Consider the following 14,504-nt stretch of genomic DNA (forward strand, 5'->3'; position numbering starts at 1 on the left):
TACCTTGTCGAATCCGTTTATGACCTATGCTAAATTAAGGTACGCACCTCTTATAAATTCGTTTACTTAGTCTTTATATAGTCTCTAGCAGTAGACCATTCTTTCTTATGTTCGACGCATATTGTACACTATCTTTAGCAGTTAATAGCCACAGTGCCAGCCACTTTTGGTGTTTAATCTTGATACATTCTACAGCCCATTTAATCTACACTCAGTTTGGGTGACATCTACTAATGAGTAATCATTCAACTTGAACATAGAAAGAAGTAGACCTAGCTAGCAGCAAAAAGCGAAGAAAATGTTTTTTTTCCACTGACAAATTTAATAAGCATACCTCAAAGATGTTGATGGAATGTGAGAAAAGGTCCACGGTCAGGTTGAGGTCGATTGATCGTGGAATGAAAGACTTGGGGCTGTAAACGATGTTGGCCTCGGCGGTGCCACCGACATTGTACTTCTCGGACAGCTCAGACCACTCAATGTTCTGCGAGGACTTGCGCGCATCGCTGTCGAACTTGCCGGGCACGTAGATGCCGGAGACCAAGGATCGCAGCGCCATCTTGGTTGGCGACTCTGTGCTCTGGAGATTCTTCAAGTGTGACCAGATGAACGAGCCCACTGGGAGAGCAAGAAAAGAGGAAGCAACATGGCGTCAGGGGTAATGCCGATGAAAAAATAATTCGAGAGGTGAAAACATGAGCATGCATTGTTGTTCTGTTAATATTATTGGTGGTTAGGGTGGGCCCGTATTGTGAGGGTGTCGTAGTCCGTCACTTTTGACACAAGGAATGAGTAAGGCGCTACCAGGTTTTCTCAACGTCTGAGCGGGGTTAAGCGTAATATATGACAGTGGACTGGAAAAAAAAAAGGACTACCAATAATAATAAAAACGTTACAGGGTCCATTTAAACTCTGCGACGGGACATGTGCTCGGGGAACCGGTCGATTAAGCTTTGTTTGATTGATCTTAAGGCGATGAGTTATCAGTACATTGCAGTGGGAGGCTTCTAATTAACTTGAGTGTCCTTGTGTGTTCTGAAACCACTTGTTAGCCAATGCAAGCTCTAATAGCGTCGATTTAAAAATAAATGTAGACATTAGATGATGACAAGATGGTAACGAGTCCCACGTGAAAAAGACGGTTCGCAACGTACCCTGATTGATCTCCTCCTTCTCAAGCATTTTCTTGATGTCAATCACATCTTTCATCGTGGGGCAGCTCATGATACCGAGGTAAGCAGCAATCCTGATTTCGACGTCCTCACTAGGGGTCTTCATCAGCTCCAAGAGCTTGGGATGCATCTGAAATCAAGCAACAATAAGAACACAGATCCAAGGAAATGCACAAATGAAATGTAAATATAACCTAACAAATTAACCTTTATCAGCAGAAGCAATCTATTTAGCACAACCACACGTAAGTGTTTTTATTTTTCACTGTTGTTCAGTTACCTCTCTCCAGGGGAAATCTGGCCTGACTTATTGTGCGAAAATATCTAACCTCACCGCTCCGTTTAACTACGTTGCACCTCGGAATACGACATCTTTTTCTTTTGTCGACAATTTTATTACCTTTGTGGGCAACCGACAATCTGTTCTAGTACATTTATTTTACTAATTCAAGCTGAATAATATCAATTACTCATATCTTCCCTCTAATATATGCTGCTCTAATTGTGTCTTTCAATGTTACCCTCACTATTTTTCTTTGCACTGCATCACGACACAAAATGTATCAGAGCAAGATAAGGGATTAAGTTTCGGGAAAATTGCAACATTGCCAGTGGAAATCGCAACAGTGCAGACAGCCTTATTATGGTGTAATCGGACTCGAAACTGTATGAAGCAAGAACAGGACATGAAAGAGTGTCTTTTTGTCCCGCTGCTGTTCAAACGTAGTCGTTGATATTGTTTCACATCCTATTACACCCTAATAAGTGCTAACCAACTGTTCCAGTACAGATATTGAAATGCATACATAGAAAAAATTTATGCAGGCATGTATGTTGATATGTTGGCACGAAAGTAAAATAGAAGTAAGAAAACAGAAGCGTTGAAATATTCCCTCAAAGCAAAATTTAGAAAAAAAAAAGGCGTTTGTTTAATGTGCGAGAGTGAGTGGGAAAACTGGCAACCACCTTTCGTGTTTTAGAAAATTCCCCAACCTTTCTCTCCGCAAATGAACATCCGAATGGCAGATTTCCAAAAAGAACTTGTTCCGTTAATTCACAAAACTCTGCGTGTATACCTCTGGGGCACAGGCCCTTCTGGTTGCTTGGATGGCTGCGATACGTATGGGCAGAGGGCTGTTCCCTGAGATGGCGCATTCAATGATGGTGTTGATGCCTTCGCCGTAGTATCCAAGGTTTCCGAATCCCTTCAGAGCTGTGATAATCTGAAGAAAAAAACAAAGGAAAAACAAAAAGTAGTTCAGTGACACCATCGGCTACGTTTATTGCTTTGTTTTCTTACACTCTTTCATACTGTAAAATTTTAGATATCTGCTGCGTGAAAGAAGCAATATTGTTGCACATGAGTGGCTTTCCAACATCTTTATTTTAAACATAATTTCCAGGCAGTTTCCTTTAATGAAAAAAAGCTATCACTGATGGAAGTTTTTTGTAATGCCTTTCGCCTAATGAGCGCACTTCACTATTAGCCGGGCACATGAAAGAAAAAAAAAGAAAGAAGCGCGCTGAAATACATTCACACTTTTATACAGATGGCCCGAAACACAATGTTAATAAGGCGCAGACAAAGCAGTGAAATTTTATTCAAAACAGGTTTGATTTCACCTAACTTGACGAAACACGTGCAGCTAGGATATCTGTGTGCACTCAGAACAGAGCTGAGCAAGCAAATTTTCAAATTTTGTTAGAGTTAGCCACTATTGCAAACTGTCTGAAGTCTTTTAACTGTCGTAAGTCGACGTTCAACTGTTGTGCGTGACTTCAGGGCGCTCATTTACCTTGTTCCTTGAAGCAACATCGTCTGCCCGGCACTTGAAGCCGAGTTGCTTGGTGAGGGAACTTTGCAGCTCACGGATCGCTGGCACGTCGTCGCAGTTGCCGTGGTAACCACGGCAGAACACGTGGGCCAGTGACGTCACGGCGAGGATGGCACTGCGCGGTGCGCTGGACTTCTTCACGAGAGGCTGCGAAAAAAAAAAGAACACTTTTCTCAGCAGACAACAAAAGAATATGTCATCGGCGTGTTACGATACACGAATAGCCGTTTACGCTTGTTCAGTCTGCATCAGCGAAGTACAAGCACTTATCAACAATATATTATTGAAATAAATCGGACGCCGTATTATGTTTGACCTAGAACAAACGAACGTGTCATTTCAAGTGCTTTAGTGCTAGTCCAGCGTCCTCTGAAAAAAGAAAAGGTGTTAAACGTAATTTATCAGCCATGGACTCACAACAAGGATGGAGATCATTCCTTCGGTCGGGTAGCTGATGGAGCTGATTCCAGCGATCCATGCCATTGAACGGTCTGCATGTTCGGCCTTGTTAATCAGCTCAACAGTGAGCTTCAGGGACGCCTCAGTTCCGACCAGAGGCAGTGCATCCAGAAAGAGATGCCTGCAGAACACGAAGAAATGAGAAAAGCAACACGTTACTCGATTGAATGGTTTATTCATTTATCTATGGATCGATCTAGACGAAACCATGAAACGCCCAGATACTTAACTCGCTCTGCCTCGTGAGTGAATAAATTTCTCTAAAAGTTGAAATACGAGTAAGGAATGTTTGGTAACTGACATTTATATGGCCAGGCAAAGAGCATGTGGTTCACGTCGTACGCCGTAATAGAAGCTTCAGTGACGGCTTCCGACGACCCAGCGCTAAAGCTAAAGTCCATCGGAAAATATAGGAAGGTCATACTGAAATACATATCTGCCGCTAAACGGAGGCACACGAAAAGAAGGCACCCAACGACACCCTTCGTCTGTGTCCTTTTGTGAGCAAAATATGCATTTTACCAAACACTAATTACACCATGAAGCAGATTCTTTTACAGCGAAGCTGTATGCCTCTACCGTCCAAGGAAATTTTCATGTCGTTGGCGTGGTAAGCAAAAAACTTCCCACACGTGGGCCGATCCCGGAGATAGTGCAATGCCGGGCCGCCCCGCGGCAGAGGCGAAGCAGGCGTTAAGCATTCCCCATACGTGGGCTGATTCCGAAGATAGTGCAATGCCGGCCCGACCCGCGGCGGAGGTGCACTTTGCCATTAAGGGGCCCACATACACAGCTTCGCTGGTCATCCTTCTTCACAGAGTGGAAGAGCAGCGAGTTCTTTTTCTTAACGCCGTACTGTCCGATCGTCAGACCATAACGAGCTTCTTGTTCTTCTTTTTTTTTGTTCCTTTTCAATTGTGTAGCCTTCTGAGAAACTCACATGGGCTTCTTTCGTACCTGCATGCTACTTTAGGGCGGATGACAGATTTCCGCTTTCATTGCTCTGATTCCTTACCAAGGCGCGGTTGTCACAGCCAAGTATCAAGCCCTCGATGCTATTGAAATCGGTACTGCAGAACTTCATTGCGAATGGACGAGAGTGGAGTAAAAAAAAAACACATTAAGATAGCAACAACAACAACAAAGCCACGAACTATCAACGAGAATGAAAAAGAACGGTCTTGTTTTGTCAACAGTTAAAACAGTTGGCACAACGCAACGTAACGCGGAAGAAATAGAAGCCAAGTTTAGGAGATGATTGAAGAAGAGTCCTTTGTTTTTTTTTTTTGTTTTTTTCTTTGTAGGTCACTAGAGGAATATAGCAAGCACGTGTCTGGTAAATAACCCACTCCAATTTACTTTTCTTTATGTTCCGCTACGAACATCGCATTCAGCAATACGGTCATTTGTAAATGCCTTTAGGAACATCAATTCAGCATCTAAATATAAAGAGTCCCCCCCCCCCCGGTTAGCCTTCTCTCCACGTATGCGTGTTGACCCTATCACGGAGGATGAAGTGGCCCTGGAAACCAAACAGCGCACACAAGATGGCGAATTTTACAAGGCGGAATTTTGACCTATGTCCCTGAACCTGCGGTAACAACAAGAAGGCAGTACGCGCACTCACTGGATCTTCTGGTCGAAGCACAGCTCCCCAGCGGACACCTTGCTGTAGATTTGCCTCAGAGCAGGTGGTGGTAGACCGCGGAGGTCAGCCACCAGGCGGGCGAAGATACCACTGGCTTCGGGTCGGATGTCCTCATGTGTGCTGCGGCACAGGTCACGCAGCAGGGCAATGACCTCCTTTGGCTCGGTCTTCTCAGCACGGGTCACGCTGTGGTCGAACTTTATCGTGGACTTGACGTTCACCGTCTCTGTCGAGCGTGAACAGACGCAGAACACATGGTTCATGCCACAGCGAAGAAGTTCGCACGAGACAGCCTTTAAATGCACGGGAGATTGGAAAGAAAAGCCCTGGTGTTCGCACTGAATCTTTCATCAAAGATTGTCCTCCCTTGAGCTGCAGCACGTACTTGAACCACGGACTAACACTGCCAGTGTATCTCGCGCAACGAAGGCACTTTTACCTTTTTTTAGAGACACTGGTCTTAATCAGATAATTCAGTTCAGTGTTGACGTGTTTTGTGTACGTTGTGCATCTGTGACGTGCATTGCGCGTATCATTAAATTTTTCATCATGCCCGCCAGGCGATACGTTCTAGGAATGCCGTGAGGTAAGACTCCCTAGCATTCATCAAAGAGCGCTCACTTTCTCTCTCTCTCTCTCTTTCAGGAAATTAAGGTAAATGGTGACGCTCAAGAAAGGAAGATGCATCACAGGAAAAGCCCAGGTGTCCTCACTGCTCCGAACGTTCTTCAAACGTACCATACGTTTCACTCTTAAACGAAACACTTCGTCAAACTTCGTCACCAAATGCAGCCGAGACCTACAATGAAGGCGTATACTCGTATGGAGAGGTACATGCCTGGCGCTTCATACGGGACCCTTCCGATAAAGTCGGGCAAGATATGCTATTATGTTGGCTATTTCATCCTTAAAGTGTTCACTTCAGTAGTGGGAAATGCTGTACAATATGTCATATGGCATTGTTCAGATATGAGTGCCTCCATACTGTATCTGTTCTCCTCAAACTTTCACTGCAACTCTGCACTGAATACTGGGACACCTAGGCCGCTCCACCACGTTGCAACAGTTAAAGAAAGAAAGCTTTAGGCACCCCTATAGGCATCCGTTATTTTAGGCACTAAAATAACGTTTTCTGTATTTTTTCACCCTACTAAGGATGCCTTATCTAGTCAATCAACGTTAATGATTGCCATTACTCACTATCCACGATTGACCTGCTTGCTTCCGTACAAGGTAAGAACGCATGCGCCATTACCGCCTTCAAAAATGAATCGGACACGACTGCGTGTGGCTTCTAATTCTAAACTGATAAAAAAATTCTAAACATGCTCTTCTAGTCGATATTTGTTTCTCTGAACAATGTACAATGCCACTTGTACTCCAAATCAGCGCACTGAGAGCCTATAGGGTGCGTCTCCTCCTGTGTCTCCCAGTTGCTGCAGCTTCCGATTAAGCAACAACAGTTACACCAACGCGAAGTATCAGCTAGGCTACACGCCGTAGACAATTCTACACGTTCTCTCATCGCAGAAAGGAGCCAGAGAATCGTCTCGCACCGGGCACGGGTTTAACCGACGGGAAGATCTGCTGCATGATCAGAACACCCGTTGAGGTGAACGTGGTCTGCTCGCGGAGGCCCCTGGCGGCGAGGTGGAGGAACTCCTGCTCCTTGCACTCGGCCTTGGTGATCCATCGGTTGGCGTCCACCGTTTGCTGACAGATGAAGCTGCCGTTCGTCATCGGTATCGTCTGGAACGGCTGCGTAGACAAGGACCGGATGCGGAACATTAATTAATTTACACAGTGTCCATGTTACGTTTGCGCATGCCTCGAGTGACTCAGGTAAAGGCGCTCCCGGCATATGCGCGGTGAAATCACAGCCACATAAGTATGACACGTTTCTGGGATAGTTGGAGCAGTATACTTAGCTGCCCTGCTGTCTTTATGTTGGGTTACAAGGAGTTCACGCGAACTTTTCATGGAATCAGCTGAAGCAGCTTCATGTTTAATAGTAGAGGCATTTAGCAAGCTATCGCATCGGCCATGGTTTACAGGTGTGCTAAAGCTCATTCAGATGCGGGCTGTGAGGTCGACATCATGCCCCGCCAAAGCAGCAAAAGCATTCCTTCAGGCTAAACAGCCAGCTTATTTGCAATCAAATTTCACATAAAGGTGACTACGGCTAGACAGCTTACCGCTACTTTTGTCCTCATCAGCTCAATAGCGACGTAGCCCTGCTCTGTATACGTCGAATTTCTCAGTGCAATGAGCGATGACGCCTACGTTTTACGAAATGCTTCATCCCATGACAGTATGGCTGTGCAGAAAAGCCAGCTTTACGGTTCGCAAGTAACGTTCGGAATGTGATGTTGAGGTCGTGCTAAAGTAACGGCCATTCAGCATAAGACACAGGGCAGTCCTCCAGAGTAGTATAGAGAGAAGAAATAAAGCACAAAGTGGTAAACGATAGTAATCACATGCATTACGGGTTTACAGACATATAAAAGTTCAGCCAAAGTGTCGTGGTGTAGTACTATGTGAGCTTCAATCCCTCAGCTCAAACTGACCGATCCATTGATCGACTGATCGATCATTGATTGATTGATTGGTTGATAGATAGATAGATTGATTGACTGATCGATTGAACTGTTAGGAAGCTTAACCTTCATTATGAAGGACACCGAGTGAAACACTGCGGTTTGATTTTCGCCACTTAAGGATCTTTAACATGCAGTGAAGTGTCAATACACTGGCATTCGTGTATTCTGCCCCATAGGAGTACGACTGCCATACCACGGCAAGGAATTGAGGCACCGACATTGGGATCAGAAGCAGAACAACACAACTTGCGAGTCAACACAATTTGACGAACATAGATGCACGCGAGCTTAAGAATTAAGGAGTCAGAAGCAAACTCTGGGAGGGAGAGAAGAGGACAGAAAAGAATGCGAGAGTATGACAGAAGGCTGCGCATAACAGAAAACATAAAGGGAGTGGAAGATGCTTGCTTTAGTGAGAAACTGATGATGTCAGTCTGGCCTACATCTTGGCGCGCTACTCCAAATGTGTGGTAGGATACGTCGAAGATGGCGGGGCATAGCATGATGTTAAGAGATTACCTTTATATATATATGTTTACTTGATAGCGACAGGCATCGCTGCAATGCGACTAACTAAAACATATCTACAAAGCTCCGTATCTGTACTTGAGTACTGCCCATGCTACAGCGTCTAATCACATAACCTGCTATTTTTTGCTTGTAAAGAACTCGCTTATCGCGAAATGCTATCAGTAAAACATCCCATAATCAAGCATAAATATATAGTAGAGGCGTCACGCGGCGTACAACTAAGCCACGGTCCATTGCTAACTGATGTCGTTTTTGATCCCAAAGCTACACCTATCTAAATAGACATATTTGAGTACGGTGCACTATTCTTGACCATTTTCAGATTTTTTAACACACACGAGTGATTTTTTCTTTACCGCCGAAGTGGTTTTGTCTCAAGGTCTCCCGCAAACTTCTGTTCAGCGGAAATAATGGCATCGCCCAACATGGTGGCTGCCAGCCTGCCCACTTGACACTAGATAGGTAGCTGTACTTCTGACCCATTCGGCCCCTCCCTACACGGGAAGCGAGTGGTGTTGTAGACTTTCGCTCGGCAACTTTCGATCCCACCTCGGCAACGAACACAGCCACTGAGCCAACTCAGTGAAGTCAAGACAGCCCACTGTAAAAAAAAGATAAGCGCCGCTGCACGAAAACCGGTTCCTCGCATTTCGCAAGAGAAGCTCGATCGCTCTTTAACAAACGGCCGATCTTCACTCGTTTCCTCGCCGAAGCACGCATCGATAAGCGTGGCACAAGTGCCGGCACAGCAGAGTGCCACGAGGTCTTCGCATTGCGACCCGCGCACGGTCCGGCTGAGGCAAACGCGACCGTTTTTGTTATCGGATTCGCGGCGCTCGTGACAAGGTCGTTCAATGTCTGGACCGGGCACGCGGAGCGCGTTGCCGTTCTCGACGGGAAGGAAGAAAAACACTCCACAAGGCGGGGCGCGAGCGACCGAACGCGTGGACCGCGGTCTCTTGAACTTCGTTCGCGTTGTTTCCCCGACTCGGCTCGACCCCTCGCAAGACTGTCGCGCGCGCCGGTCGTCAACACCATCTGCCGCGGGAAACGCACGCAGCGATCGCCTGCGCGCTTCCGAGCAATCGGCTTCGAAACGGCACGTGTTCGAAGTACGCGCGTGCGGCGCCTTGTGCCCCGGCCGCAGCCCCGATCCCGCTTTGATGAGCACGAAACGAACGGGACGCACATACCGCTTCATTCTTCGTTGTTTCGATTTATCCGCTTATACTGCGTTAACGTTCACCCGCCGAACTTAACGAGAAGTTTAACCACAGATCCTTGGAAAATGGCCAACGCGAACATCAGCGCGAGCCGCTACGAAGGCACTGCTGCGTTAGTTAAAGGACACAGGACTTTGTGACAAATTGTGACTACGCTGTGTGACGTAGGATGGGACGGTGACACTATGCAACACTAGTAATGCCTTCGCAGACTGCCTGACAGTGCTCACAGAAACAGTTCTGTGTTGTATGTGTGTGCGTGGTCATTTTTCTTTCTTTTTTGTTATTTTTCTCTCTCTCACCTACCGCATCGCTTTACCCCTCCCCCGGTACAGGGTAGCCACCCGGAAATAATCTCTGGCTAACCTCCCTATCTTTCCTTTGCTTCTCTCTCTCTCTCTCTAACCACAAATAGGCTGCAAGTGCCAACTAGCTTCTCACGCGGCGACGCAACAATGCTCTTACCGCCGATGGCTTATTCTTACCGTATTGGAATGACCGATAATACACCAAAGTGCGGCACCTGTGGATCTGAAGAAGCCATCGAACAGTTGCGCGCTTACCCTGAACAGGACGTCCAGCGCATACTGTTTCAAAAGACCACACTAAACTGCCTGAACTCAAGTGCACTGTCTCAAAACACAAATTCCTAGACCACATGCGTCGTAGGCGTAGAAAGCAAATCGTGCGTTTCGGCAGTTCTTTTTCTTTTTTAAGTGCACCAGCCTTATTGACCATTTATAGACATGCTGTTCGTCTCACTTCGCGCGCGCAGTGATAACTCTATTCTTACTATCTCTCAGCTTCCCTACTCCTAGTACAGGGTAGCAACTCGGACGTTCGCCCGGTCTACTTCCGTACTTGCCCTCTCCATGCTCTCTCTCTCTCTTAGCTAGCGAGGTCGCTAATATATCGCTAGTGAGAGTCTCCGAACTCTTAATTCGTCGCCAACTAACGGCTTAACGCTGTTACAAAAACTACGAACATCATGAGGCCGACTGCGTAAAGCAAACAGGCAACCCTATTAAAAAAAAATTGGGGCAATATTTTAAAATAACGCTTCACCATCTGGAGCCGAAATAACGCTGGGAAAATAGAAACCTATCGTGCGAAAGCTATTGAATTCCGCCGGCATTGGCTTGTATGCTGACAGAGTTTCAAAGCTTATTTGTCAATACAGAGGAGGTGGCAACCGTTGGTCCCCAAGTGGGATGCATCTTCATGGTCGCCCACATACACTATACACAAGAAGCATGCCATAACCACTCACAGGGATCAAAAAAGCACGTGAAATCCCCGGTGCTCTCCACATTCAAAGGAAAAAAAATTCGGCAGAGACACTCGAGGCTGCATGCGTGTGGGAATGCGAAAGCATTATAGCGTTTGTAGACCTCGGAAACGTCATGAACGCGCTCATTTTGTACGCTCATGACGTGGCGCCACCTCCTCCCGAGTGGCTGCGCCGTCACGTGCCCAATGACGCTCTAGGCCACATAGTCAGCCAGACGGCCGCGACTTGAAGTGTGCAATGACACACGCACTAGCACACCTTTAACCATATATATAATGTTCCCATGGAATCCCATGTACACGTATTGACCTCATCGTGTCATGCGTTACAGGACAGACAGATTTCCGATGGAAGTAGCTCTATAGTGCTTGCGCATTAATCACAGGCCCGCGTATTGATCCTACAACAGAATTTCTCGGAAGCGCTACCACTACGCAGGACTAGCCCTATAATGACTACTGTATCTGAGTCATTCAACCATGACCCACTGCCGGCTGCACCAGCCTCGGTTGAACATTCGTCAGGTATAGTGGGTCACTGCATTCACCGTGCCTTGTTCGCCATCGTTGGCGTACAGACAGATGTGCTCGCATAGTGCCGCATATTATTGCGACGACAAATAGAGGGCCACTCGAGGAGCGCTCGCACCGTCGCCGTCACTTCGGAAAGACAACGTCACAGCTGTCACACGCTCCCGAGTTATCCGAGTCATCTAAGAAACGAGAGCAGTTCGACCATTTAGCGTAGGCAGCTCTAACAACTCCAACGGGGTGCTCTTCCCATCCCGTTATGACGGCGAACGAGTTGAACAGGCGGAAGGTGTGAAATGCGCGTTGAACTCACCGACGCCTTGGCCTCGTAAGGCGTGTAGATGATGGGCAAGGAGCTGCCGAAGCGGCCGAAGCACGTGGCCAGGTTCTTGGACTTGGTCACGGTTCCACCGGTGCGGCCAACGTTGCCGGGCGTGTAGCGGGTCTCGCACGTTCCAAAAACGTCGGTCTGCGCGCGCACGCGCGGGGAAGAAAAAAGAGCAACGTTATAAACTTGTCCCAAAGACCACGCCGACGCTATAACCGGCACACCTTAACCACAAACGGGTTACGACTCGGAGCTGTTCTCGACTCTTTGAAAGCACTCTTCAATGCAAAAAAAAAAAAGAACTAGAAAAATATTCTTTTTCTCGCGACATGTAGTTTGCGACATCACCCGAATAAGGAGCAGCGCTTGCTCGCCCTGCGATGGCTACGGACGACAGCGGTGACTAAGGCACGACAGCTCACGGTATGTGTACCTATATAGGATACAATTTCGGGCGGGGGAAAAAATGTAAGCTTCTTCTGGGGCGAAATTTTGTGCCAAGCAAGCATGAACATTGGCGGTAGCAGATCGGTGGCGCCAGCGATGGATGTCGCGAAGACGTGAGGTGTGACGCGACGGCGTACGAGACGATGTGCGATGCTTCCGGAAGATGGCTGCATGACTGTTGGAACTCTTGGGGAACCTGATGCGAACTGTCAGAAACTTGCTGGTTGCGACTATCCGTACGGCTAGCCGTGCACGTCGGATCGGACGCCGTACCGTATCGTGTGTCTCTTGCTTTAGCTTTACTCCGCATCTTGTAGGGATAGCCGAGCGAAGAAAAAAAAACCGACAACAAGAAATATGGGGGAGGAGGGCTGTAAGACGTAATACATGTTAAAATAAAGAAAATAAAAGAAATGGATAAACTTGCGATAAGACGAGCCCAATCTTCTCATGAGTGAAAATTATTCAAAGGTTTTATACACGTTTGCTGCACTTGGGGGGATGGTAGGTAACATCTCTCAAAAAAGCGTTTGTTTTTGTTGTTAAAATTTGACTGCCAAGAAATACTGCTCGACTTCTACTCCCATCAATAAACATTCCTAGAACAAAATAGAGAGAGATAGATATAAAGCTTACAATTTCTACGCTTCTCGATTTTTGAAACTAAGATTTAGCATAGATCATTAGGAATGCAATTACTAACTACGCGCGAATTTAAAGTATTTTTTATACAGAGCAAATCAAGAAAACCACAGAAATCTCTGACACCCCGCATCTGCCTATACCACCCCCCTTTAAAAGCTTCATGCTGTTCTTTCTTATTGGTAAGGTACATTAACAGCCTAAGAACAACATAGCAATGCGTGTAAGTCTAGATGACAACAAGATATATGGTGCTTTAATTAATTAACAAAATTTAAGGAATTAGTAATTGACTTGTTTGCGACAATTCAGGGGTCTGGAATGTACGAACGCCCGACAGAGCGCTTGCGACGCAGCTTATAATGTGCCGATTGCAGGAGAACCATTATCAAATTTGCGTGCCATCGTGGGACAGAACCGGCAGCCAGCACCGTGAGGGGAACAAATTCACCCGACGATTACGATACTCCCTAATGCGAAATTGAGCACACTTCTATAACGCATTTTCACGTCGCGATATATTGGCTGGTGCGGACAATCTGTCTCGTGGGGCACGTTGCAAACGGAACGAAGTGCGGCGCGACTGCCTCGCTAACCGGGAGATCGCGAGAGGCAGCGCGTGGGTGACGCGTGGGCGCCATTTACAGCCGCTGCCGCTGCAGACAGATCTCCGCTCACGAAGCGCTTTGTTTCCGTACACTGTACTGGTGGCGCCATCGGTGAACAGACGACGCAGGCTACTCTGGCGCCATCTCGTAGCCATCGTCGCCGCAGAGCCCGTCTTGCGCGGCGCACTACCCTTTTCTTCTCACGCTTTCGCCATACCCTCCTCCTCTGCCTCGCGCTCTCTTCGCTATCGCCGTCTTTCATCCCGCGCTGTGCTTCGCGTTCGCTCTCTCATCCTTCGCTGTGCTCGTTCGCTCAATTACGAATGACTCGCAGCAGGAACGGGTGCCTGACGCTCTAAAACTTGTTGCGCCGGTAGAAAACGGGCTGCAGGTGGCGAGCCTAGTGTGTTGGCACGTCGTACGCGCATTTCAGCCACCTGCAAGAACGGCGTACCTCGGAGATAATGCTGTTGGCGTCCAGCGCGGAGCGTGGTATCTGCATCATGGAGATGATGGCCCGCTTCACGTTCAGCGCCCACGGCAGCTCTTCCGGATGGTGACGAATCTCGCCAACGATGCCATCTTCGATGTACATGGTCAGCGGATGCCGCTCCAGGGCCTCCTTGAAAGCGTACCGGTTGGCCACGCTGACCCCTTGCAGGTCTACGTCGGCCATCTGCACGCAAGAAGGACGGAGAAAAATCCATGTAAACTGTAAATTTACGGTGTCGGCCTTGTACGCTTCAAACGCTCTGCGAGGTTTCATTGACAGAGTGGCAGCCCCTGTGTTTGCTGCGGAACGTTAGTTAGCGAAATTTTTTTCTTTCAGATACAATAGAAAATAAAATAAAAAAGTTAATTGTAGTGATTTTATATAGATCATATCTTCCGAAAAGCTGAAAAAAAGTATAACATGATCGATATCAAGTCACTACAATTAACCTTTCTCTTGTATTTGCGGCAGATATTGTTCGGAAAAGTTTAGTAACTGCTTAATGAGCGTATCGGTGCGTTTTAAGCGTATAAATTCCTTCCGAATAATTTTCATGCATTGCTGCAGAGGGGCACATGAGTGGTTTTCTGCTATTCGCAGAGCGCGATGCATTCGTCGCTAATCACACTATAACTGTATTTGTGGTACCACTATTTGTGCTCAACCCCCCCCCCCCCCCCACTCGTAGATCCTTTAT

General features: G+C 47.1%; 1 protein-coding gene across 1 annotated transcript in view; it reads right to left on the reverse strand.

Moving 5' to 3' along the window:
- The window catches only part of LOC126517999 (apolipophorins-like), a 76,627-nt gene that overhangs the window by 45,082 nt on the left and 17,041 nt on the right, over positions 1-14,504 (reverse strand). The window contains exons 4-12 of the mRNA XM_050167839.3: positions 13,769-13,990; positions 11,603-11,758; positions 6,671-6,872; positions 5,094-5,340; positions 3,425-3,587; positions 2,969-3,154; positions 2,249-2,395; positions 1,155-1,302; positions 335-618 (exon numbers count right to left, since the gene is read on the reverse strand). Coding sequence (XP_050023796.1) covers positions 335-618; positions 1,155-1,302; positions 2,249-2,395; positions 2,969-3,154; positions 3,425-3,587; positions 5,094-5,340; positions 6,671-6,872; positions 11,603-11,758; positions 13,769-13,990 — 1,755 coding nt within the window. The remainder of the gene's footprint in view (positions 1-334; positions 619-1,154; positions 1,303-2,248; positions 2,396-2,968; positions 3,155-3,424; positions 3,588-5,093; positions 5,341-6,670; positions 6,873-11,602; positions 11,759-13,768; positions 13,991-14,504) is intronic.

The sequence above is a fragment of the Dermacentor andersoni genome, chromosome 11, assembly GCF_023375885.2.
Source record: "Dermacentor andersoni chromosome 11, qqDerAnde1_hic_scaffold, whole genome shotgun sequence".
Classification (NCBI taxonomy): Eukaryota; Metazoa; Arthropoda; class Arachnida; order Ixodida; family Ixodidae; genus Dermacentor; species Dermacentor andersoni.